This window comes from Oxyura jamaicensis, chromosome 9, assembly GCF_011077185.1.
Source record: "Oxyura jamaicensis isolate SHBP4307 breed ruddy duck chromosome 9, BPBGC_Ojam_1.0, whole genome shotgun sequence".
Lineage (NCBI taxonomy): Eukaryota > Metazoa > Chordata > Aves > Anseriformes > Anatidae > Oxyura > Oxyura jamaicensis.
In genome coordinates, this window is record NC_048901.1 from 20,345,506 (window position 1) to 20,373,274 (window position 27,769).

The following is a 27,769-nucleotide window of genomic DNA, read 5'->3' on the forward strand; positions in this document are numbered from 1 at the left end:
TTGATATTTTAGCATAGTATTTATTGAATGGTTTCTTCCCTAGAGATATTTCATTACATAAGTGTCAGTGCATATTTAGTTCAGATGTTTGCTTTGAATGGATGAAGACAAAAACACCCATGGATATACATCCAGTGAAAGGTAGAATAGCAAACACATTAAGAAAATAAAAGGTTCAGCTTGGCAGATTCAGGCCTACCAAGCTGTATACCTTATTAAAAATAGCTATATACTTTATTAGAGTACATTTGTAGGCTGGAACTCAACACATTTTTTTTAAGCAAAAAGACAGCAGACTTTCATAAAATCCTCTTCAGCAAAGCCATAAGAAGTGTTATTTTAACCAGTTTATTTACATCACTTGGATTGGCAAAAAAAGATATAAAAAACTGTTTACAGTCTGACAGATTCAGAAACATCACTAATTACATATAGACATAAGACAGGACACTGGTGGTTGAGAAGATACCAGAAGTTTAAAACTCCTGCTAATATAGACAGACAGTTAAACCGTTAAAGAAATGCAGAAATATACATATTTAGATGGTTCCTGAGATAGCATTGAATCATACTCTTGAGAGGAGATGTAGTTATGAAGGACAACACAGATACATGAGAAAGCCAGATAAAAGCCGTAGGAGTACACCTGAAATTTAACACACCAAAACCGGGCCCTTAAATTACAAGGTCACACCAATATCTCATGCATTAGCAGTGAGCTGTTAACCAAGTATTTAGAAGTTGATTGTTTCTTTTTTATTGTTGTTTATTTTTAAACAGCCCTTAGTAATGCAAGAGAATGTAATTACTTTTCTTGAGCTTACATCTCAAATGTCTTTTTTCTTAATCACTTGTTGTGGACAAAGCTAGCCATACCCTTTAAGCTTACTGTTCAAATTAAAGTACGTAGCATACCACTGTGTTACAGTGAGGCTGCAGATGACCATAGTCAGAGAAACTCAATTCTATTTCTTCACAAACAGCTATGTTTATAAAAATATCTGGAATAATAAAATATCTGGAGTAAGCAGCTGTACAACAGGTTAACTGTCATACTTTAAAGGTCAGATACTTCATAATGTATCTCCATTTAAGAAATCAACAGCTTGAACATCAGAGCCTTCAGCCAATTGATGAAGTCTGGTGAGCACGAGAGTCATCCAAACTAGCGGTAAATTGTGATCAACATCCTCACTTCAAAAGCTGGTAAACTAGTTTATTGCTTAGAGGAGCCAGTTTCCGTAAAAGAAAGTGATTCCAATTATGTCAGTGAAAAAATAAACTTGTGCAAGGGAATTCCGGGTCTTAGCTGAAGACCAAGTTACTTATTCCACTGATTAGATGATCTGCATCAATACAACTAAAAACACCTTTGTGATTAACTTAGTGTTAACTAACATTTTGCTAATCATTGCTAAGTGCTAATGACTAAGGTACCATTAACGTCAGCAACAGGTCATTCGAACAGCCAGCTGTTTGTCAGTCACCACGATACGGCATCGCATTTTAAGCCTCCTTCATATCAAGTGGGTTGTCGATCGACTTAACGTATGACTCCTCTTCTCAAATATTGAGGGAAGGCTGACCAAGGAAGGAGAAGGAATACCCTGTTGAGAAGGAAAAAACAAACATTTGGTCATTTACTAATCAATGTCAGTATTGCAGTAGTCTTTTTCCAACTTTGATACGGAGCATAAGGAACCTATCTGTACAAAAGATGTTTGGGATTGGCAGCTTTTGAAATTAATGGTTCTACATTTCTGAAATCTGAATAGCAAAGTTAAACCAAACAAGTAGAATCCAAAGATTATAAAAACTGGAAGACAGACTTTTCTTGTTACCAGACCAGAGATTCAGAACTTACAAATGTGTTGTGTGTTTTGAGTTAATTATTAATGTGCACCTTGCATCACCCTTTATGCAATAATCTTTCCAAATTTAAGAGATGCATTACAGTAATTTTAGAGAAACAGGGCTCCCCTCATACCCTACAGCTTTCTGTATTCTTACTAGCTTTGAGCCCCAAATTAGATGAACACATACCTTCTTGGCTACAGAGAACAATAGACTATATCTCAATGACTTGTCAAAGCTTGCTTTAAATACACCTGTTTATACACAAGCTAGGCAGAAAGCCGACTTTTCCAGTAGTAGGAACACAGGCTGCTCCTGGGACTTAAGACTGTAGTGACCAACTCCCACGCATCAATATCCAGTACTAAAAGTTAACCTCTGTGTATCAGCTCAGATTTTATGTTTCTACATTAGTCATTAAAATACTTTCACAAGCAATCTTCCGTTGCTCTTTATACCACAGACAAGCTTTTCAATGTGGTCATGGTAGTTAGGTAACTTGCTGTAGCCGCATGCTTCAAGAATCTTTCAAATAGCAACATTTTAAGTAGATTAAGCAGATAAGGACATGCCATTTCACTACGAAATCTAATGTCTGTTTATAGCATCTCTTCTATTTGCAGTCACAGGCAATATTTGAAAGTTAAATCCTATGTTCCTCTTTAAATAGCAGTCCCTATCCAACTTTGGTACATAATATTTTTTCCATTTACAGACAGGAACAAAAAGCTAAAACCACAGGTGAAATCAGCTGTTCAAGACCACCGCCCTGCAGTGAAGATGTTAGTTCTGAGAACTCTGGTCAGTGAGCTACACTGCTGCTTGGACACAACTGAATTGAAACAAGAAGCAGTTCAATTTAAAGCAAATTTATGATTTTCCTTTAATTAAAAGTTAAAACAACTTCTTAAAGAATTAACTTTGCATTCAGACCTAGAAATAGCGCTAGACCATGCGTGTGTGTTGACTCCAACCCAGAGTGCATTAGAATGAGACAAAACTAAAACCCAACACCGTTTAACCCACTTTGTGGTACTATGATGGCACAAACCTAGTTGTACCATTCCATATAATTTATAGGAATCAGGATGGGATGCTCACGTCCAGCAAGGTAGGCATTAACAGTCAGGAACTGACATACAGGATTTTTCAGCATCACACTGGTTATCATCTCCAGCACCACTGTAAGTGGTAGTGATAATAGGGATAGGACGTGATCTATCTGGGGCATGACCATTTAGTTTTCCCAGGTTGGAAGAGGTTTTTTCTTCTACAAGATTTGTCAGATGACTATTTGAAGAGCCAGGACACATCACGGGTCGAGGCCTGGAATTTTGAGAGCTCCGATCAACAGAATTGGAGCGATGAACATTAACGCATTTGACAGATCCGTTTAGGCTGCATGTAGAAGATGAACGAGGGATCTACAATTAGGAAGAGGTTCAAGAGTTAGTCCAAAGAAGAAAACACCCAGGAATATAAGTTTGATTATCTTTTACTCCATATTTTTTTCTGTGAAAAAAAGAGCACAGTGACAGGAATTTACTTAAATAAAACAATGTTCAAACAACAGCTTTTGCTTGCTAAGCTGACTCAGGTTTCCTACAGCTTTAGTTTGCTACTCAGGAACTACACTGCTACTCAACTTGAGGTGTCAGAATCAAAATCTCATTTTTCCATCTTTAATAACTGTTCATTACACTAAAGTCCATCCTCATTTCTTGTTTATTATGCTGTATGTAATACAAAACTAATGTTAAAACAAAAACTAATGCAAGATGTATTTCTACTCCAACCCAACCTTATGATTCAATCAAAAGGGCTTTATGCAAATTCTGTAGCGTGGGAGATCTGTATTTCATGTTAGGTGGTGTTTTTAACCACATATACTCTGCTGCCAAGCTGCAACTTACTCTCAGAGGTCCAAAAATTATGGAAAAAAGTTGGAATTGGAAAATAGTTTACTACTTCAAAATTCCTGCCATTATGGAGACGAAAGAATGTACAGAGAGGCAGAGAGAAAAATGCATGACTTGCATTTTCACAAAAAAATAGATGTGTTCTATCAAAATGAGTACAGAGTATCAGAAATCAAAAATAACTGCTGGAACAATCATAATTAATGAAGAAAATCTCTACAGAGAACTGGGGTATGGCTCTTCTGATCTATAAATCTTGCCACCCTCCCAAAACCAAAGAAGTTCATTTCCTCTGTGGTATTTCTCTGCCTATTTCATGGGGGAAAGATTATGGAAATATAGATCTGTTGTACAATTTAAAGGCCACTGAATTATCTCTGTATTAAGATGCACAGATATTAGGCACTAGTAGCAAGATACACTGGAAATCCTTTTGGAAGTCTTTCTTGCTTTCTGTTCTACAGACTTCAAGGATGTCTACTCAAACACTAGAATAGGAGGAAAAAAATCCTCTAATTAAATCAGATATACTAGACTGTACTAGAAAATTGGGTTTGGGGGTTTGAGCTAATGTAGCAGAAGAGAGCTTCAATAGGTAGCCATACAGAGAAGAGTTGCAGCATCTAAAGTAAAATTCATTTTACCAAGTCTTCTTAAACATGTATAAGAAAATAGTTCACTTGCCATTTCAAAAGCTCTCAGGCTGTACAGCTATAGCTCTCTTCCTTCCCAATTGGTTTCACAGGATGTCTATCATCTCACTGCTTCAATTGATAATTTCATGACACTATTCAGGGGTCAACACCACACTTGCAAATTTTGTCCAGAACTAAAGTTATGAACCAACCTACAATGTATTCAGTTTCTTGCTTGCTCAGAAGATGATACACATTCTATCTCCACCAAAAGAGCTTTTTTCCCCCCAGCTTAAACGCACAAGGCAAATCCTAGTTTCTAGTACATACAGCAGATTTTTCTGCATTTTCAGCAAAGCCTTCTTATTAAAGAACTTTCACAGATGTGTTACTTTCTGAGCAATGTAGTTAAGCTTTTTTCCACCATGGATCACTGAAACTGTTAAGAGTAAGATCAACACCAGATATTAGAATAACTGTGGTCTTAAGGAGGTTACTTATTTGGCCTGCACAGCCAAATCACTTACCGCTAATGACGATGTACTGGTCAGACGGCTGCCTATATAATTCTCATTAGCCAAACTGGGACTTCTTCCTTCCGTTGCACTGTGTGACATTAAAGCCCTTCGAAGAGCTCTCTTCGGTGTTTTTGAGAAGGAAAATGCTCTCGTAACCTGGGGAGTTTGACAAACACTGTTAGATGCTCACAAAAACCAGGCTGTAATAACCATTACAATATGATTCCATTCAAGTTTTGAACCTTTGTAGGACAGGCTCTGAGTCAAAAAATGTATGGTAGCTCTTCCTTAATATGACCACATCAAAAGCAAATAAAAAGTCCACAAGCAAGTCCACAAGGTTAAGGTTCCCCACTACACCTCCTCTTCTTAGTTCTGTTTGGAAATGATCAAAGTTTTAAGAAGAAAATTAAGGGAGAAGTCAAAATAAGGTCTAGTCTACTAGGATTCCCCACATCTTGCATTTTGCAAAGTCAGGCCTCCCTCCTTTAAATTGCTCTCAGCTGTCCTTATCAGCTTCCACACTACAGTAGCTTCTATAGTTTTTCTAGAAAACTGTATTATCTTGAACACAGAAAGACAGCTTAAAGGCTGCTGAGAAGAATTGGAGAACAGATTCCTCCTTGCTTCATCTTGCATCACCCCCCTCTCACATTCCGCAAGCCCTACTAGAGCCAAGCCCAGAGCACAGCCAACATGAGGGTAGACATGCAGCCTTCCTCCTGCCTCCTAGATGGGTCCTCTAGCAAAACAGGGTACACTTAAATTAGTTAAGAGCAGCTAAGCCATACACAAAGGCAAACATATACAGGCAGAGATCAGCCTTCAAGACTTCTTACATTCTCAAAGTCTATTTTATTAATAGCACATGCACACTCCATACCCACCCTGCTTTTATGCTTTTAAAGGTACTCAAATTTTGATAAATACATGCAGCTTTAAGGTGCCATTCAATATACTAAAAGTTACAGCTGAGGTCTGTTTTTCTGTATTTAAAACGTTAAAAAATACTAAACTAAGTTCCATAAATCCATAACAGACTCAGAAATACAAAGATTACATAGGATTTATGACAACAATACTTAAAATACTCCAAAACTAGGCAGTTCAAAACACAAACTCCCACCTTCTGTCTTTAAGGAACTTATACTGAAGTTTTAATTCAGATTAAGTTTTTCTTGTGACTGCCATAAGTACTACAAAACAACTGAAAACAGGAATACTAGCACAATTCCCTGAGTAAAATTCTACAAAGATAGTGCTTTACAGTAAAACTCATCTTACCTTCTTTGATGTTTTCTTTATTGCTCTAGATGCTCTGCTTAAAGTACTGTCCATATCTTTAGTATTTACTTCAACTGAATCAGGATCAGCAGTATAAATAAGGTTTTCCTATAGACAAAAAGTAGTCTTAATGGTTGATACACATCAGCAATTAAAATGGCATTTTTAGTTCATGAGGTCAAATTAAGATGTTTTTAATCACCATATTCCCCTTGCATTGATGGTGTTCCATGAGACTGACTACTAGCACAGTCACTAACTACATAAACTCCTGGTTCACTAGCACTTAAGACTCATCATAAGTGAAATCTAAACAGCTCCAGCTGTCAAACATTAAGGCTAAACCTTTCAACTTAAGCCCAATAGATGTTTCAGAATAGCCTTTGCTTTTTGCCTTCCATGCCTCACTCAAATTTTAGCATGTGCAGATCAATCTCTGATTGCAAAGTCAGAGTGAAAAGCAAATCTCTGAATAGCTACTTAAAGGAAAACTTGAGGGGAGATTGTATGTCATGGGAGTACAAGGTTGCTGGGATTTTTGGCTTTTGTTTCTTTATTTGGGGAAAAGACCGTTTACGTAAAAACGCTTTGAGAACTCCTAAGTACACCAAATAGCAAGCTGTATGGCTAGTCCTAGTGCCTAACAAAGAAGGAGTTAAAGGTTTTACTGCCACCATGTGGCAAGGCTATGCCATCTCATTCTCACACACAGTTCTTGAAAACCAGGGAAGAACAGAAGCATGCTAAACCTAAAGTTCAACTTTACACTTAAATCAGCAAGAAAAAGGTCTTAGTTGCTACAAAGCAATAACTATAGAAGTTACAGTAAACAGAATTGAGCACAGTAGGTTGCAATTTGTCAGCATGATTCTGAATGTCCTGCGCAAGGATTAAATGCTTGTTGCACAGATTGAATTTCTATTGAAAGACACCTTTCCATCCCTTTGTGTTATACTTATCAGAATCAAGAGAGTGAAGACACGTGACTGATATTGATTAAAGTAAATTAAAACTTCTGAATCAGTACTTTTCCCACTCAACACTTGGAAGAAAAAAAAAAATCAAAGTCAAGTTTCATATTCCTGTGTCCCTAGATGAAGTTACAAAGCGGAACTAAGATACAGTGAAAGCAAGCTGAAAAATAATGTGATTTAGACCTGCCCCTACTGAAGATCTGCAGTGCAGAGTTTAAATTATAAATCATTAATCTATGATGGTGGAAGGGTGTGAGTCTTGATTTTAAGTACTTATTAACTTCTGCAGACTAACTTCCAGGCTGCTTCCTCTTCCACTTTTTAAACCACTCACTTGCAGATATACTAGCACAAACATTTTCTGCTCTACTTCACCTAGAACATTAACAAGTTCTTTAGCCTCCTGTACTTCAAGCCAAACAGAGCAAAATATTTCCAGTCAACATCATGACTCCAGAGAACTTACTGCATCTGCTTTACAAATTGTGTTAGCCACCTGCCGACACAACATTTTCAACCAATCTTCTTTAGGAGGTTCTTCAGTTGTCATCTGGAAACTGAGTAGCTTGTTGTTGTTTTCTGTAGGTGGCCGCACAACCAAGGCAAAAGCTTTGTGGCAATCTACAAATTAATGAAAAAACAAGACAAAAGTTTTATTTCATATGCTTTGCCATACCCGAGGATTATGGGGGTAATCTTCTAGAGTTAACCTTCCATCTACCTGGAGCTTTTAGAGGAAACATGACTTAGTGCATGGACTTACTGCACAATAGGTTTTCTATCACTTGCAGTTGCACTACGAGTTCTGTCTGCATCCTTCATCAAGGAGGTTGCAGTCAGTTGTTCATTCACCAAATAGTTCGTACGCAGTAGTCTGCAGACTACTCAACCTTTACTGGAGACAGCAGTAAATATCAATCTCATTCTTAAACTTGTGAGATGTTGAACAGATCATTCTTTTAGTTGACATAGAACAAAGAAAACATTTACCCTATTTTGTAAGGCAGGAAATAACAACAAAAGATATCAGTACTAAATATGACATTCAAGTGTTCAGGTTACAGAAGTTCTATTGTTTAAACTTGATGAACACCGCTCACTTGATAGCAGAAAATTAATCTTTTTCTGAAACTTTATAGGAGATGCAGCTATGAACAGTTAGGGAAAAAAAATATCACCAATTCAGAAAAGCAGCACTGGAAAAGCAGTCCTGTAAGTCAGAGTAGCTGACCTCTCCCAAGATTTGTGTACTAAAGTTCTTTGGAAATACTGAACAGAATGTTTATAAATGACTTCCATCACCCATGTCACTAAGTAAACATAAGCGCTATACCATAAATTAAGATGAATTTTTAAAGAGAAACCCAAAGTTATCTTTTAAAAATGCAGGGAAGCTACACCTATCTGCTTTTCCATTTCTATTTTTTATTGGGCTCCTACATTAGAGGACATTTAAAGAACATAAACGGACATAACATTCTGCTTTAAAGAACATAAGCAGAACAAGTGTGATGTGCATACTATCACCTGAAGTGAAATACCAAATCTTTCTAGATGTAGAAACTAGTCTGACTAGAAGTCAATAGAGAGGTTGGAAGAGTATTGCAGCATCAGTTCAACCGGTCTAGCAATGCATTACTTCAGTGAAACCCTTAAGGCCTCTCAGTACTGAAAAGCAGACATTGAAATTAAGGTCATTTAAATCTTCCTCCTAAATAGCTAAGTATAGCTCCTCCTGAGCGTCATTATCATCAGGTACAAAGATTTAGCTTCACAGCAACAGTTCTTGTAGCTGGTCAGCCTAACACTTTGGACTAAAGTTCGGGGCTTTTGTTTTGTTTTAGTTTGATTTTTGTTTGTTTTTGTTGTTTGTGATGGTTTGTTTTTTTTTTGGTAATTTCAGAGCTGTGAAGTATACTTCTTCAATTCATACCTTCTTTAATTCATACTGCCATTTGGCTGGCTTATGCTAACTAATGCCATCTAATAGCCCTGTCAAATTCAGCAGCCTGCCTTCAGCCTTGTACAAGGAATTCTGAAGCTCATAGAGAGCTTTGAACAGCTCATACTAAAGTCTCATACCTAACACACCATACAATAAATATACCCTGGCATTCTGTCCCATGATGGCAAACCTTCATCCTTTACACCTAGAACAAGAGTTTTCATTAGATATCATGGCATTTTAAAACATACAGACCTTCTGTCTCCCTGATGTCTAGGACTTTTTTGATCTGGGAGAGAGGCATCAGAACAACATGCTTGAGAGATGCAGGAGGCCTCGTATGGCCATGGGGACTCTTGAAACCACCAATAACTTTATGACGTTTCCTTGCAATCTGCAGTTAAATAGAAGACAAGTTAAAGTTAGAAAGCCTACCACCACTGTTTAGTTTGCCTTCTATACTTTTACCTTCTAGAATACAGGGATGCACAGAAAGCCTTGTTACAGGAAAAGAATCTGAAGAGTATTTTACAGAGCTACATTACTCTGACAGAAATCTTTAATGAATCTTGGGTTAAAAGTTCCTCATCAACAGTTCAAGTGGCACAGCAATACTTGTTACTTAGCAGCAGTACCCTCACCTCTGAAAAAATGAGAGGGACAGCAATTTTGCATTACAAACCTCAATTCTACCTGGCAGAACAAGCAAAGACACTCAAAAACCTACCTACAATAAAGCAGTCTAGACTTAAACGGAGAAGACAACATCTATACTAATGAATTAATTTAGTCTGTGGTATGTTCTGTTGCTCATGCATACAGGCATGGAGAAGGTTTTACAGAGGAGGATTGTCAGTTCTATTTTACATTATAACATAGGTATCTTAGGTGTTTTAAGTAGGGCATTGTCAGTAGCTTCTGTATTACAGAAGTCAAGAAGCTTTATTGGAATTGTTTTCCTTTCCTTCCTTAACTTGGCTTCAACACCTTCCAAACTTTACTCTCAGGAAGAGCTCATCACTAGTTACAAGTGCAAGCTTTTGTCTCCCAGTGATGGGAGACAAAACCACTGCTTTTGGATTATTTTAAACCTGGTCTTCTACGAAGAAGAAGAGCGCCTACCCGATGTTCTTTGCTGCCACAGATAGTAACAGGGAATTCCAGAGACAGTCACTTACAACCTCAGTTTCTCCACATAAATCTCCAAAACACAGATTACTTTTCCTTCTGGACCTTCCTAACACACTGTTACTCTACACACTTGATACGTGGACTTTCATTTTCTTTGGTAGCCAAAGCACATACATCCCTATCTCAGAGGTCCACTATTTACTCACATTAAATACAATTAAACTTCAACAACAGCCTGCTGAGCCAGGGACTCCAGTGCTTTTTCATCTATTGATACCATTCAAAGTGTTATGCAGATAAGTAATTGAGTATGTTGAGAATTAGATGTTCTCCTTTAAACAGAGGGAAAAAAAATATAGTTCATTGCTCAGAGGAGAACAGACATTGGCATACAATGCAGAAGTGCTATTTTAATCATTATCTGAGATTCCTGCGTATACTAACAAAGTTTAGTGACAAGACAATCAGTCATTTATGGTGCCAATTTTTATAATATCTTAGAGATATTGGTCTTATTTCCATAAAACAGCATTAGTTCCCTTGCCAAGGCAAGAATGCCTTTCACTGCTCCTCAGTATCAGCTTTTTGATCTGGCTGCAAGACCATCCAAAACTGACCAGTTACTTGTCACCTTTCTAGTAGCTACTGTATAAGCAACACATTGGGATGTGTTGAGCATCCTTAATTCTGCTTCAAAGTTTAATTTTTTTTCTTGTTTATATTTACATCCTGCATCAAGCATTTTATAACTCAATTCCCGAGAAGTATTCACACAGTAATCTTACCTCTAAGCAATCATTGAAGAGGAAGAGTGTGACCTGTTCTCCCCTGTCACAGAGGTCATCACTAAGAGCAACAGTTTCCAAACGCTGAACTAAGCTTCGGTGAGAAGACAGGAGATTGGCCTATGTGATAGAAGGAAAAAGCTCATTAAGCATTTAATTCGAGGACTGGATTACTACTTGCTTACAACTTAACACTGGAAATCTATTTAAAACAGCACCACTGCATTTTAACTACACATACTTTTGCAGATGGAGCAATACAAGTGAGCAGTCATTTTTACAGGTCTGCAGCTTCAGAGAAGTTACTTACTGGACATCCGTCAACTTCATAGACAACATCAAAGAACTGCCTTTGTGCCTCTGTTTTTCTCTTGTCTTCATTAATATGTCTGAGGGAAGCACATTATATTTATCTTCAGTATCAAGCAACTATAAGTGATTACACTGCATTTAAGTCTCACAAAAATAATGAAGCTGAACATTCAGAGCTTGCACGGCAGCATTAGAAAAAACAAGAAGCAAGTACATTCGCTCATTAAGCGCCATATGCTAAGTATAGGAAACTTCAGAACTAGAATATTCTTGTCATGTCATCACTAGCAGGCATACCATTACATAATACATAATTTCCCCCCTCACCCAGGAGATTTTGAGCTAGACCCCAGTCCAATTCAGTTTTCCCATAGCACATTTTACAGTTCTCTCCCCCCTCCAGGTCAAGCATGCACTTCACCAGGAAGCGAATACAACAAGAGTTACAGATTACAAACTGTTGTTAAAATAAGAAACTTTTGCTCAAGTAATACAGGAGGCTTCATTGCTGGAGACATATGCTACATTTCAAAAGAGCTGAGCCTTATAATCTGAACAGCTTCAGCTTTAAGCTAATTAACTTGTGAAATGGTGCCAAGAATAGCTAATATGGGATCACAAGACAAACTAATCTCCCACCAATAACATGTCCTTTCAATAGAAACATGCATATATGTAAGATTGAAAGATAAATGCATCTCTTCCACTCTGTAGGGGACAGAAATAAGAACTGGAACAAAACAGAGAACTCAAAACATTCAGCCTCATACAGGGGCAGGGAGTCAGCAGCCCCTCAGGTAGGAACACTCTATCACCACCACAGACTCCTACAAGGGCTCTGGTACAGAAAGATGGCAGCAGCAGAATGGAGACCAATCTGGAAAACCACACGTTTTTGAAGCTTTTGATATTGTTTCCCCTCCACCCATTCTTCAGGTGGGGAATCCTTTGGCAGTCATGGCAGTCACCACCCTCTGAAGAATATATAGGATTATGTATGCTTACATAGAGACTAAGTATACAGTAACAACATACTCTCAGTTACAGCAATTTTGAAGGAACAAATAGAACTAAACATTTAACAGTTTCACAGAATGAGTAATACTTACGTCATCACTTCCTTTAGCGATTCAATAGCTCTTTCTAGAGTGATTTTATCTGGGTTCTCTTCTGCTGTATGCTTCTTCAGATCTACAATTAAAAATATTACGATTTTTATACCCTTAGAAACCTAAGGATCTTGAGAATCTGTCTTCCTAACTCTTGGTTTCCCAGTTTGCTTGTAAGGTAAAACAATTTCATATCTATTGCATCCCCATCAACTACCACTACAGCCCACTAAAAGTCACCTTAGAGTCTTCAAATGTTCAGCTTACACACACCTGTGTTTAAAGTGACACAGAGCACTTTCTGGTTGCAGCTTCCAAATGCTAGTTTAACTGGATGTTATGCTTACATTACTACAGTTTTTGGCCAATTTTAAAAGGGCTGTCTTGCTGACTGCCAGCAAGCATCATCAACTCCCTGAAATGGGTATATTTCATGTGAGAAGCCACTCTTAATCATGCCAAAAGTGGCCCGTCTTGGTTTTAACACCTTCATGGACAAACTAATAAGGAAAACCAACAACACTAGTTACCATTTAGTAGTAGAGCAACACTAGGCAACCTTTGAACAGGACGGATAAGGAGTTCAGCTAGGCTTTGGCGGCCACATTCTGGTTTAGCCTGGTTTATCTGGTGGAAAAGGGGAGAAAGGGGAGAAAGATTCTTATTTTTCCCCCATTAAACAGGAGAAAAGTTGTCTTCCTTAAAACTAGCATTGTAGTAGAAGTTTTCCAGAATCATTTATTGCAGATAATCATTAAAAGACATGTTAAGACAATCAGACAATCTACACTTGATTTACATGCTCAGAATGATTAGTTTTAATCTGTCCATATAATCAACCTCTAAGTCCTTGTTTTGGATGCTAAAACTAAGTGGCGAGACAGAGGACATCAGGCTGTGTTCTTATGCCTTTTCTCCATCTTTTAAGTATCAGTATATAGATATAACTCCTGGCACCTCAAAACAAGAAGTGAAATCTGTTAGTCTGATTACTCCTTTTTTGAGAGATGCTTATTGGATACAGAAGAGGAGGAGTTAACTACTAGGGCAGTGTAACTTTAACTATAAGTGTTTATCTGGAATCTCCCAAGTATAAAGACTCTTCTTCAGACAATTTGTTCTTTGAAGACAGTCTCTCCCTTAAATCTCCACAGTTATGCTCCCATTCGCTAGTCACAAGAACATTGAGATATCATCTTACCTCCCTGGAGCTTCACAGCTGCCAAAAGGGAGTTAAAAGCTATTTCAGAAATACAAGTCTTAAGCACAGGGGGAGGGACCAATAAAGAGAATGAGAAGGCATGTATTTGCAAAACTACAATCAGAATGCACTCTTTCAGCAATGAATACATATACTCAAACTAGCTTGGAAGCTGTAACAAAAGAGCAACTTCAACCTCTTACAAAACGGTCTTATGAGGAGCTTAAGGGATTGAAGTTCAAATCCTTCCTATTTCTGTCTCACCAAGAGATGTTCAACATTCCTCCAAGCTTCCACAATCTCACATTCTTTCATCGAGTGCATTAAATAATATAATTGGTGATGGCCTCCAAGTTCCGCTCAAAGACTTATTTCTGCAGACACTCACCTTCAAGAAGGCATGAAACCTTGGCTTCTGTTTTTCACATCTAGTAATAGTCTCCTTGCTCATTTCAAAGAAATTCACAAATGGAGGGTACGTTTTCAACAAGTCTTTTGACTGAAAAATAAAAAGTTATAGCTCTGCTTTACATATTATGTAGCATTGTGCATATGTCTGTATGCCCTGAGCCATATGAAGCTGCTCAAAGGCAAATTTTAATAAAGAATAAAAGTGTTTCAAACCCAACTTGTTACATGAACATGAATAAATGCTTTTGCATGCCAGATGTTCAAGATGCAACACCACTGATGAAATTGACCAATCTCAGAAACAAGCACATATGTGACAGTCTTAGAACCTGCTGAACAGCTCTCAAAGTAGAAGGCAGATTCTCATCTAGCAAGATACTTTTGGTGAAAGTTTTGGAAATTTCAGACTGGTGTCTTCTCCAGTGCATGCAATTGCCTTTTAAAAAAAAAAAAGCACACCACAAGAAGCAGTACCTCAGACAGAAAGTGTTTGAATGCCGAATACTATTTGCCTCAGCACGATCAAGTCAGCAAAAGCATAAGATATGTAGCAGACTTATTATGTTAAAAAGCACTGCAGTCCCAGACCTCGTCTTCCTGTTCTGCACGTTATGTACTTGTGAAAACATCACACATTTCAACTCTTCAAGAGAGAATGCAGGAAGTTCCCGCAAAAAGCTGTTTTTTTTAGTTCCTCACTATTGAAAGGAGGCAGAAGATAACCAAGATTACAATAAGAGTCCCTTCTAACATTTGACTAGAAAGTATGTCTATAGTGTTGTGAATTAAAAGCTTTCAGGCCACACCTACTGCAGTTTTACTCCCTCATGCATACACAGATTTACTAGTTGAGTTACGTGATGCATAAGTAATCCATGTCAAGACTAACTCAACTAACAAGTCTACACAGAAAATTCAATGATACAAGTTAGCATTCTTCCTCACTCAGCAGTGCTTTGCTTGTGTGCTTGCTAGCTCCTACAAGTGAATTATTCATACAGTAAAACAATAGCTCATAGTAGTTCTAATGCATAAAAAAGAAAAACTTACATATGTAAGAAAGATATCACCAATACTTTTGTTTTCAGTCCAATTTATCATAAGATCTTCCAGGTCTTCCTACATGACATGCAAGGATTGGGAGAAAAAAAAATGTGAGCTGCATAAAGCTGTAGATGGGACCACTATTGTGTCAAACAGTTAAAGAAACAGACAATAGAACAGGCGATCCTAAGAGCTGTACAACTCCACGTTAACCCTCTTAAGTCTATTAAGAAGCGATAGCAAAATACCTCTGGCTTACCAAATACACAGCTTTGAAACCATGCACTCAATCTAGCAGTGTGTCAGCACTAGTCAACTCTGCAACAAAACAGATCTGCATCCACCACCCTTCTGAGCATACCCCAAACAATTATTAAAGTGCAAACAGGACAGTTAAACCAACTGTCACTAAGTGACAAATTAATACAGGACTCTAAGTCCATAACAGAAGATGGGATTCAAATAGAACATGCATAGGTTTCCCTCACTCAGTGCACCAGGGGTCAAGAAAAGTGAGAGCAAGCTGTTAAGCCTTTATTGACTTGATAAGGATCAAGCTTATTTACTGTCAGCTAATAAGGAGGATAGGAAGGCACAGCTGAAGTTGAGGATTCCCTTTAAGTTGAAAGGTTTCACCACTAGTATTCTTAGCATGTTTCTGCCACTTCTCTCATCTTTATTACACCAAAGATGAAAGAAAGCAGAGCCACACTACACATAAGTGACTTTGTGCAACAGGTGAATCCTAGCAGCCACCTGGACATGCACACTCTACTTTCCTCTCCTAATCATGGTAGGTCCACATCAGCATCTGTTAGTGATTAACTAGATGGGATCCCCACAACTAAAAGATATTCTGAACATTCATCTATTTTAAAAGCCTGTGAGACACAGACAGACAAACCGTTATTTGTAGGAAATTTTATGACTACATTTGATGAAGATTTGCATTATAATCTGCAGTGAGACTCATAGATGGTTTCTAGCTGCAGAGAGCTTGCAACCCAGACCAAAATATAGCAAACAAAGCATCAAGAAAACAAATTTGATAGCTTTAGCTATTCTTCCAAGAGTCCTTGCTTACCATGTTAAAAGAAACATGTATGTTGTAAGAACTCCTGAGACCTAAGCTATCATTTGGCACCACTGGCCCTTTTGACCAATTTTGTATCAGTTAAGGAAGACCTCTTACTTGAAGAAAGATTAAAATGGGAAAAGAATAAGCCAGCTCATGAATGGCAGTACATTTTTTTGTACATGTCATGTACAATACTTAGATTTCAGATACTTATTCATAAGTTAAAACTTAAAGGTTAAACAGTAAATTTAATTCACCAGGATGAATGTAACACAAGTAGAAAATATTTAAAGCCTGCATCATAGTTTCCCATGTGTGGCAAAGTTACAGCTTACCTTGATTTTAGTGTGTACGTCAAGAATATCTGGAATGCTGCCAAATATAGTCTTAATCTCTTCCTGTGCAAGTATTGGTCCTCCAAGTTGGCCTTCCTTTTCCAAGGGAACTTGAAATAACTGATGAATTGGACAATAAAAAAAAAGCATTCACCCTCCACACGTTGTATTAGAAATAGTGATGAAAGCAATGGTGTTTGCCTCCTAGATCATACTTTTCTGCAGTCACAATCTCGAGACTTTCTGTTCCTATTTGGCAAGATACTTGGCAAGAACGTGTTATAGAAGAGTGGTTTTGAGATGTTAACACTCAGTTCAGCAACATTACTAGAGCATAATCCCCCTTTATCTACTCTTCTAGTCACACCTTGCTCGTTCTTTAGGTAGATAAGCTGCAACAAAGTGAAAAACTTACAGGAAGAGCTTTACTTCTAGGAAGTTCTTTGGCAGACTGTTCTTGAAATAGTAAGTTTGTGGTTTCTTTGTTCCTCCATTTCTCTATGCACAAATATCTTAAAAATCTAAGTCATGAAGATCCTATTTTCTCAAAGCTTTGGGTTTTCATACGAACTACAGACCCACTGCAGCTCCCAGATTAGAATTTGAAATTTCCAGCCTTTATGATTAACAATTTTATATGCCAGGAAAATGACATGAGAATGTATACATCATCTTTCACCAACCTTTCATGACCCAAACCATTAAAAAGCTCAAGATCACAGACTGAAGACAGTTATCTAAATACTAGGCGTCATACTACAAGTGAACCATTCTCACTTTAATACCTGCTTACCTGAATAATTGTTGTAAGAATATCAACATAGTTACTTTCTGTCTGATATAACTCCTTTGCAACTTGCCATCTTGCAGACTGCTTTAGTGGAAGAGGCGTTGAGTTTTTCGAAGGCCTTGCGCAGGATTTTGGTGTTTCTGATGGAGAAATTTCCGAAAGAAAATAGTTGTATTACAATTCCAAGCTCCAAAAAATTCACCCTCCAAGACAAAAACCTTGAGAATTCAAGAAGTCTTTTTTTTTAAAAAAAAAAAAAAAGGCTTTTCTTCATTAGTTATCAGAGTTCGTTCTAGAAAATGACTATTACCACCTTATTATAGAATAACACTAACACAACATTTCTCAAAATTAGTCCTAAACTATTAGGTAGTAAACCATTAAAGGGAAGGTCAACAACTTAACTCTATGTTTAGTAGAAAATAAGGGTTAGGTGCTGAACATATGTATACAATGCACATCATTTTTCTAAGTTCACTTTGCCACGTAAGCAAGTCTTCCAGCTGCCTCATCTTACATTAGATACATTACCCAAAACCATTTATTGAGATAAGTCTTCACATGCAAAAATTTACAATATTTCATCATAAGCAGGTAACTGGTGTAGGAGCAATGCGGAAGAAGAGACGGTCATTTTTCTTAAAGCTGAGGTGGACCTAGAACAGTCCATTAATTTTAAGTCCTTGCACATGTACTGGACAGCAGAGACCTCTACACACTTGTCCTGAGGTGTTATCTTTAATAAAGTTACAGTCACAATTACTACAAAGTTAAGTACCAATCTGTTGTTTTCAGAGTAGCACTTCCTGAAACTGTTTGTTGATGTTACACAGAAGCAGCTTCCATAGCAGGTGTTACAAGAGTTACAGCACAATCTAAGAAAGCTAATTTTAGAATCAGCTGAATCCTTCCTATATTCCTTCTGAATTATCACTTACAAGCTGTGCCTCTGAGATTACTTTGTGGCTTAAAAGTCACAGAATGGTTTGGGTTGGAAAAGACCTTAAAAGTCATCTAACTCCATTCCCCACCATTGGCTGGGACACCTCCCACTAGACCAGGTTGCCCAAAGCCCATCTACCCTGACATTGAACACCTCCAGGGCAGGACAACCACAACTTCTCTGGGCAACCTGTTCCAGTATCTCATCACCCTCATATTGAGGGATTTCTTCTTAATACCTAATCTAAATCTACTCTTAGTTTAAAACCATTACCCCTCATATACAAGTATTATATATTATATATAGTACTCGTACAGTCTAAGAATTGTATGCAAGCTTTTGTTTTAAAAGAGCAGCGTAACTCCAGATACCTCCCCTCTGTATATGCCATTGAATATGCTTACGGTGATGACAAGAGGCAGCACAGCCTCTGTGTCTGAACTCTTCAATTCTGCATCCTACACACTTCAAAGAGAAAACCTGGAATTACTCAGGAAACCTGTAGCAAAACCTGTAAGACTTCCCCGTCACTGTCATTATCCCTCGTATGCAGAGAGCTCTTAAACATTGCAGTGTGACTGAGTGAAGATTTCCACTCTACCTCCATTGGTAGTGCTTGACTCTGGAGTGTTAGAGATATCCAGCAAGGACCCAATAGAAAGCGAATGTTCAGCTGATGGGCGTTTGCGAGGAGGGAACGGTGACATGTCTGTTTCTCTAGTCAGTTGTGCAAGAGTCTCTTTCAAACGACGCCTTTTACGGTTGCTGTTTGGAGTATTCAGAGAAAGCTGTGACACAGACTTTTTGAGGCCAGGACTCTCTGCCTGTAATAAGAGAAAGTTCAGTTTAGTGTTTTTACTTGCTGTTTCCAGATCAACTCAGTGCAAAGGTAAGTCAGATGAACACACGAAACAACTTTTCTCAGAGAAACCAGACAAAGCCTTTTTTTTATTTTTAAAAATTTGAAACCACACTATTTTTTTGTTGTTGCTGTTTGGACTGAAAATAAGTTCAACCTTCAGGAAATCAGAAAAGGCTTTTCCAAATTAATATTCTAGATATTAAATTTATAACAGATTGTCTTGAATTTAAATGGTACTTTAAAAAATTTATTTCTGGCCCCACACATACTATTGCACGTGCTAACTTTACCCTGAAATACAAGCTGTGTCTTACATGAAAGAGTTCAACATACCTTTTCAAATAAATACATGGACTCGCCAGCTCTGGCATCCATTTGAATACTTCCCCAGAACCACTAAAGGAAAAAGAAACACATTAAAGTCACAAAGTTAAAAGTATTCGAAATATACATAGCACTAACATGATTCGCACACCAAATGCAAACATGGGGCTTAATTTGAAAAAAAGCAACTCACATGTGGGGTAGTATAAACAAAATATTCTTCCAAGGACTTTTAAGCACTAACCTCTTGCTTTACAACATAAAGTTTCTTTAAAGGTTCAAATGGAAGATCTTTTACTGTACTTTCTTCAACCACTAAGTGTGTACACCTTTCATCACCAACTGGTAAATAATGTCCTCCTAGGTAAAAAAAAAAAAAAAAATAGAAAGAGGTAAAACAGCAAGACAGAAGAATATTGTTAAAAATTAGTTCACTAGATAGTTTTATAACACTTAGCTTTATGACAGAAGAGACAAGGAGAGAGGAACTTACATAACACCCCATATATTACCAGTGGACAGCTTTTAAGAAATAAGATACAGCATACAGTAGCAAAGTACACATTCAAAGAGTCAAGAGAACCTACAGTTCAGAGGACATTAAAGCATGTCTAGCAATAAATATATTATTTGGAAAAATGTCTTGTTTCTTCAAAGAACTCTACATCCCCAAGCTAGAACCTGCATATATCACAATTTTAAAAATAGCTTCAGGTAAAAAGGTCAGGGAGTGAGAAAGCAGGCAAAATTAGCCAGCTTCCATCTGTTTTGAGGATGACTTGGTGTTACAAGCTTGCTCCGTTCCCATTTCTCTAACATGCATGCTCTAGCAATACAAGGCTGGAGACAGTAAGTTATCTGTTATATCATGACTGTCTATGCAGGTCTTAATATCATACTACACTAACAGATAATCAAAAACCTCCAATCAAGAGTTTCACCAGCAATGCCTCATATCGAAGTTGAAGCTTTCCATGACACCTTCAAGCATCCTGGAATTATCTTTTTAAACTGCCTGATTTCAATCAGCCTAGGAAGTTTCAACAAGTCTTCAATAGCTACAAGAACTTATGACATCCAAAAAATGAATTTCCAGTTTTCCAAGTTGAAGGCTCTTCAATAATGCTTTTAGGATTCATGACCCAGCATCTCAGCTTCAGTGAAATATTAGTACCAATAAAACATTTATCAGCTATAACCCCCATTCTTTTCGCAGGTCAGCATTGATAAACAATAACCTTGCATTTCTGTCATTTCTTCCATGTTAGCTTTCTCTTCATCAGAGAATCCAAGGAAACTTAACATGCAATCCTGGAAAGGGGGAACCTTGAACTGATTTCTGAAGTCATCATCAACTGCACAGAAGTCGCTGGAGAGAGAAAAGATTTTAAAAAGTTACTAAATCAGTGCTACGTCACTATTTAAACTTACGGTCAAAACACTACAAGTGAACAGGATGTAAGTTCAGGATTGGAGGAAAGTAAACACCTACATTTCATTCCTTTTCTCCCAAGCCTTATAAATCCACTCAGCTTTCATGATAGGAGTACCAAGGCTTACAGCAATCTACAAAATAGGAAGAGCATAAATTGTAACAAGCAAATTTTCTGTTTAAGTCTCTTTCATGCCAAGAAAAAATTTAACATAGCTTTTTATTTTTCAAGATATATATTGCCAAAAAGCAAACATATTCCTTTAAGAATCATCTTTTACTGCAGAACCTAGAAGTTAAAATGTATTAACTCTTCACTGTCTAGAAGGTTGGACCAATAGTTATTTTGACATTTACTCAGAAGTGCGCTATTTTGTTACATAAAAACAAATTCCAGTTCCAGTGGAATATGCAATCTTTTCTGCTTTCTATAAATTGTACAAAGATTAAAATCCCAGCCTGCTTTTACCAGAGAGGAAGCAACTATTCCAAAAGGTAACTTCCATGACTACTTGAGAGATACTACAAAGTTTTTCAGCTTTTTCCCCTGTGAGCTGGCACAAAAGGGTATTTTTGGATTTAGGGAATTAAAGTTATTTATATCTCTAAGAGACAAACAAAAGTCAAAGCTCAACATCAGATGGAGATGAATTTGCAATGAGAAGCCATTGAAGCCGTTGCCGGTGGTAGAGAAAAAAAAGCCAGTAAACTTAACAAGATGAAAAATAACTTAAGGACTCAGTTTACAAGATGTAAATTCTGGAAGTTTCCATGAAGTACAAATTGAAGCTTACATACTCTGAATTTGTCCCCATGCGTTGAGTTAGCGACCAGATGCGTAACTTTAGAGCTGAAGTCTCTTCGAATAATTCCACCCATATGATGAACTAAGGTCACTAGCTTAACCTACAAAATAAAGACAAAAGTTTAAAGTATATATTTTGAAATATAGTGTGGAGCAAGAGAGGTACAAGAATAGTTCAAGAACAGTTTACAAAGCAAGTGATAAGAGGTCGTGTTAAACAGCTGATACAACAGGAGAACTATAAGCCCGCCCCTTTTTTTAAAAAAAAAAACAAACATTTTATACACCTTGAGTAAGGCTGCCCAAAACACTGGTATTCTCATGGTCAACATCGTATCCAGTGCCTTCACCATTTCACACTGAATAAATTTGAGATGTATTATCCTCACTGATTTGGCAATTCAGCCCGAAGGGACAGTTGCCAGAATTTACATAGGAGACTGCAAGATGTCCAGTTTGAATCCAAACTATCAAATATAACCCTAACACTGGGTAAAGGCTTCATATATTTTTATTTTGTCCTAACGAAGATGTGGTGCCATCTCATTGATTTTCCCAGACATCCAATAGGAAAATTGGGTGCCAACTGCATCACCAAAACAGAACAGCAAAGTGCTAAGGTATAAGACCACTTAACGCTTGGATATGTAAAGACTGAAGTCCTGATAGCATGATAGAAGCAAGTGCCCTGAATAAAACTGCAGAGTTTTACTTGTTTCTCTTGGGCAAAGAAACAGTTTTCTTACCATCCTTAAACATCACTGCCTTAGTACATGCAATACAACAAAAGAACAAACAAAGCAAGTCACTTCTGTGATACAAGGTCTACACATGGTTAAATCTTATGAGTGACAGAAGAGAAGAATATTTTGAAAAATATGCTTAACGCTGCTTTTCCCATCCAAGGGGGGAAGTGAAAAAAAGTAGAGTCTTACTAATTCATCTTTCTTTCTGAATCCCGTAAAGCAGAGTACCAAGTTCAACATACTTGCACAGTACAGCGGACGACATGAGAAAGGTAAAGGCTGAAAAGAAAGGTAGTTGGCTTATTAGTCAAAATAATAATGTTAAAAACACTACTTCTATTAAATATTTAATACAGTCTTATTCCTAGTATTAAAATATATTAGACAACAGTCCAAGCCTGTGTTTTCAGTTATGCCTCAGCTTCAGACCCATCCATGTTCTGATGAAGTAACTGAGTCCCAAAGACAATGCTCTGCATGTATTCTCCTTCCCAATCCACTCCCCTCTACGTGAGGGCTTTTGGATATATAGTGTCTGTTAGCACATCATTTGTATGCTGCCTTTCCTAATGGCACAAACTCCCTCAACTACTGCAGTAGCTGTGATCTCACCGCTACCCGTGGCTTTCCCATCACATGCAGTCACTGTAACTGTTCTAACACAGTACAAGAAACTTGCTTTTCCTCAAACTTATCTTGCTGCCAATATTTGTGATTGACAAAGCCAAGGAGATTTTGTTTTGAACGCATTATGCAGAACTCATTGCATGAGAGAACCACTCAGCTGCACATACCTCTCCTTTTCGTGCACAATGCAGTACCAGTGGCGGGCCAACGACACGACAATCTGCCTTGCAGAGACTGTTAAAGATGGAATCTTGAAAGTCTGTTACAACAAAAACTGTCTCAAATTCTGGGGAGTCAGAATCTCCAAGCTCTTCTATCGTATCTGTCTTTATGTAGGGCACTTTAATTTCCTAGGGAGGAGGGCAAAGAGAAGGATTATTCAAAATTCAACCTCTTTTGACCATGAGGAGAATGATCAACATACATATTCTCAGAAGGACTGGAGAAAGCTGGGTGAGATATGGCATAAGAATAGCTATGAACTGCACCTAAAATTTTTTTAAAGTAATTCCTGCTTCTGAAGAATAAGAACTCTAATTATTTAGAGTAGTTTACACATCAGTTCACACTGACAACATAGTATCAGCAAATAAGTACAGATAATAAAAAAATAAGCACATAAGGGAAATGAAATTTCTCCCTTCAGACTGTCAGAAGACCTTAAGGTACTCCCAGGTGCTATTAAAAAGTAGCACCCAGCTTGCAACAGCAAGCCTCATGCTGCATATCATCTAAAGAACAGAAGTCAATTGAGTTCATTGCTTGATATTTCTAAACGCTTAAAAACTTGGTTCGTCCCAGTTTCAGTCACTAGCTCCAAATTGTATTTTCTAGGTTTTTCACATCATTAAAAAGGGAACCCATTCTTACGCTTAAGTTTAAATGCAGCTTTCCATCAAAAGAGGTCAGCTAACCAATTAAAGTCAGTTCATAGCAAAACTTATGTGTTGACTGAATAAGCATGCAATTGGTATCTCCATTGGTATTCCTATTCCCTTGTTAGAGAACACGGCTAATTAAGAGCTGCAGATATTACTTCCTTATTTGAGAAATTGTTTGAAAGAAGTTCAAGAAAATTGAGAAACTGAAGAGATTTAAGTGACACCCTCAGCAGCATTAGCATATCTTGTGACCAGTACCCCAGTTAACATCGAAAGCATTTGCACGTTTCAGTCCCAGTGAAGTGCAACATGCTGCATGCAATTACAGGTGCTTAATTGCATGACATACCATATGAACAATACTTTTTATTAGTTTTTCTTCCGATTTACCAGGGCTAGTTTCCTTTATCTTTATAACTGGCACTTCCATTATCTTAATGGTCTGCAGAAGAGTACAGAACCAAAGTTATCAGAAGTCTAACACCATACCACCTCATTCCAGTGACTGTTACCTTAGACACACATACCTCCAAGGCTTTCAGAAGCTCCTCACGTTTCCCTGCTTCCTGAACCAAAACCACTCTTGTTTCTATTTGAGGCATTTCTTCTGTTTATAGAGAAACAAATACAATAACCATATTTCAATAGAAAAATCTGTGTTAGTTCTAAATTGAGCAATGCCTAGTATAGGCAGACTGTATCCTTCTCAAGATACCTCATTTACCAGGGACAACCCTAAAAATAAGCATTGCTTCAAGAAGCCTGCACTTTCATTAAGACATACCTCGCTGGACATGCAGCCTAAGTTTTATTGTAAAACAAGATTCTGCTATTTATGGCCGCGTACCTTACAGTCAAAACAAAATTTCAGTTTCACTCAGTTTCACAAGGGAACATCAGAAATTAAATTGGATATCCTGTTCTTCTCCACGTATTTTGAAAGCCTATTAATCCAAGGAAGAAGGGGCAAGTGCTGCATCCAACAGTCATTGTTTCCAGAAGACTGCTACTGGATTTTGGCTATTTCAGGCAAAAATACTTTTTTGTTGCCTTTTTTTAATCTTAAGATTAGTTATTAAATCAAATCATTTCAAGCTCAAGACTATTCATCGTTTCAAGGGTTACCTGTAATCCTATACAACAGAGCAACTGTAGTTTCCAAACACTGGTATCAAAATATCACTTAGTGATCTATTCCACAGAAGATGCATAAAAGGGAACTGATAGCTTTCTATATATTAGTCAGAAGACTCAGATTCCATGGCTGTAACCCAAAATTTTGATATCAAGATGAGTTTAAAATTCAGACAGCTCCTTTGCTGGTGGAAAGATACCAAACCAACACCTGTTTGGCTATGCTATATACAATTCTGTGGTTCAGCAAAGCATTTTCAGTTTTCCAAACCTTCTTCTTAAAATAAACTTCTCACGTCACCTTCAGCATCCAGTACAGATCCAGGAAATACATTCTCTTTGGAGGTTTCTATAATTTTTGAATCAAGAACAGAAGAATCAGCCAAGAGGCTCCTCCCGGTTTCGGACATCAGCGTACTGTTGTCAGCCATGATTATGTCTCCTTTCTTTCTTCAACAGCTAGAAGACAGATGCACTGGTTTAAGTTAGTTGCAAGAGCTCATTAATGTGACTAAGGCTGTCAGAAATCAGAAATAACTTCAGACTCATTAAAATCCCACTCACACTGATGGAACAGTTCTGAAAGATTCACACAACTGGTGGAAGGACTGACAACAAAACTATTACAGAAATGTTTTTGAGCAGACTGCTTACCACAGGCATCATCATTCCTTTGCACAGAAAGCTGCAGAGGGGATACCTGAACTCTGAGCAGCAGGGAAGCACTAAGTTTAGAGCTCATTTAAACAAAAGTCATGACAGAATACTGACAAACTAAATGCACTCATGTGCTTCAGTAATAAACTACCGTGAGCTAGAGTTAAGATCAGAATTAGCATTATTAACATAAAACATTAGCAGAAAAATCCGGGTACACAAAGCATCTTGACAAAATTTGGGATTTTGTGTGAACAGGATAGAAAGCTGAATTTTCAGGCTAAAATTACTTTGGTTACATGAAAACAAGCACCCAGGGAGTGGAACTGGCAGTACTTACACAAATTAAAATCAGGTTTCTCAAAGTGAATCAAAGTCTCTACAAAGCTAACAAGCATATACAGATCTATCCATATGCTGTCATCTATTGTGCTACATCAACTATAACACAGAAGTATCCACCAGTGGTGGAAGAGGCTTTCTTCTTCTCACAGATAGAATATATCTGTGCCCTCCTTGCTTATCAAGGAAATTTGCTGCAAACTGGAAGGGCAGAATCCTTGATCCTTTCATATTTGGCACTGGTAGCTAACTACCTGAACCTTGTACCAGCAAATATGTTCTAAGCCACCTGCCCAAGATGCAGCACATTTTCTTCTGCACACAAAGCATGCATTTCCTGTGATTCATCAGTCACGTTAAATATTTACACCATGATACCAAAAACTACCTAGAATGACGAGTGTATCTGAACTGCTGTACTCTAGAAACCCCCTGTATCATTTAAACTGAAGAAATTCTCCTCATGACTGTAGCTGCCCATTTCAAACAGCAGCTACCCAAATAACACATTAAAGCACTGTCTGAAATGTTGTGAGGTAATAAAACTCGAGGAGAGCAGCACATACAGTTCTGCAAGTTGTGCAGTGCCCATCCAGTTATGGAGAAAAATAAAGCCAGAAGACAGAAAATTAAGTATGTTTTGGCATGACAACAAAATAGGAAAGATAGATATTTTTTGTTGTTGTTTGCAAAGTTAGACCAAAAAAAAAAAGTATCCTGTAAGAGACAAAATTGCTTTAAAATCCTACAGATTAAAAAATAGAAAAAGAATCAGAGAAAAATCACTGATGCGATTCCTGTCATATTGCTGATATTATACCTAATAACACATCTATGAGCATGCACTTTCAGAGAACTCTGTAGCTTATTATGAAGCCTATAGTTTGGGCTAGGCATCAACTTTCACTATGGCTTTCCCAGTTTATTTGTGGAATTTTCTTCAGATTTATTTCTTAATCCTGTCATAATATTCACACGTTAACCAGTGCCATAATTACACTGGCCAGAGGTTAACCAGTACCATAACAACCCTAGCCACCAGGATTATTGATGCTGACAGCGCCCAGCCCAGGCAGAGCCCACGGACAGAGGACCTTTCCCTCACACGACAGCGGCAGCAGGCCGCACCCCACCACCGCCAGCTCCCCGCAGGCCCAGCAGCGCTCCCAGGACCCCCCACAGCAGCTCTGCAGAAACCAAAGCCCGCAGAACGCCTCCCCCAGAGCCTGGGGCGGCTCCGCAACGCTTCCAATGCCCGTTCCCGTCCCCAGCAGCCCCCAGAGGCCGCGGACCCCTCGGGCCGTGCCCGATGCCCCCCAGACGCCCCGGTCCCCAGACGCCCCTCACCGCCAGGCCAGGCCAGGCCAGCAGCGGCCGCCGCCGCAGATTCAAAAAGCGAGCCGCCGCACTAAGCGCGCCGCCCATTGGCTGCCCGTCCCCGCGGCCGCCTGTAAGCCGCCTCCTCATTCGGCTTCGCTCCCAGATGTCCCGCCCTCCCCCTTACCGTCTTGTGGAAAGGGGTTCGGCGCACGCCCTCTCGGATTGGCTGATCTTCCTGCCGCTCTCCGCCAGGCGGCCTCCTATTGGCGGTGGGAGAGGAAAGGGCCTCGCGGCCGTACCCGAGAGCAGGTTGCTGAGCGGGCGGGGCTCAGCGTGCGCTGATTGGCTGCTGCCGCCGTTCGAACGCTACC

The 27,769-nt window shown here is 38.3% G+C and overlaps 1 protein-coding gene across 3 annotated transcripts; it reads right to left on the reverse strand.

The window, feature by feature from the left end:
* Positions 1-27,548, reverse strand: ECT2 (epithelial cell transforming 2). Of its 3 annotated transcripts, none has more exons than XM_035334984.1 (25): positions 27,432-27,548; positions 25,381-25,539; positions 24,473-24,552; positions 24,295-24,387; positions 23,232-23,414; positions 22,627-22,716; positions 21,685-21,792; positions 20,947-21,020; positions 20,693-20,823; positions 19,699-19,814; positions 19,464-19,526; positions 18,870-19,092; positions 17,329-17,465; positions 16,536-16,655; positions 15,129-15,197; positions 14,056-14,166; positions 12,997-13,093; positions 12,467-12,548; positions 11,356-11,434; positions 11,046-11,165; positions 9,385-9,523; positions 7,651-7,805; positions 6,211-6,318; positions 4,936-5,082; positions 1-1,607 (listed from the first exon to the last, which is right to left on the reverse strand). In XM_035334984.1, the coding sequence occupies exons 2-25, from the start codon at positions 25,508-25,510 to the stop codon at positions 1,518-1,520; spliced, it is 2,745 nt and encodes a 914-aa protein (XP_035190875.1). In that variant the 5' UTR covers positions 25,511-25,539; positions 27,432-27,548; the 3' UTR covers positions 1-1,517. The 3 variants fall into 3 exon arrangements, with proteins under 3 accessions (XP_035190875.1, XP_035190877.1, XP_035190878.1); XM_035334986.1 differs by having other exon boundaries at positions 25,381-25,538; positions 27,426-27,491; XM_035334987.1 differs by lacking the exon at positions 24,295-24,387.
* Between the last annotated feature and the right edge of the window lie 221 nt (positions 27,549-27,769).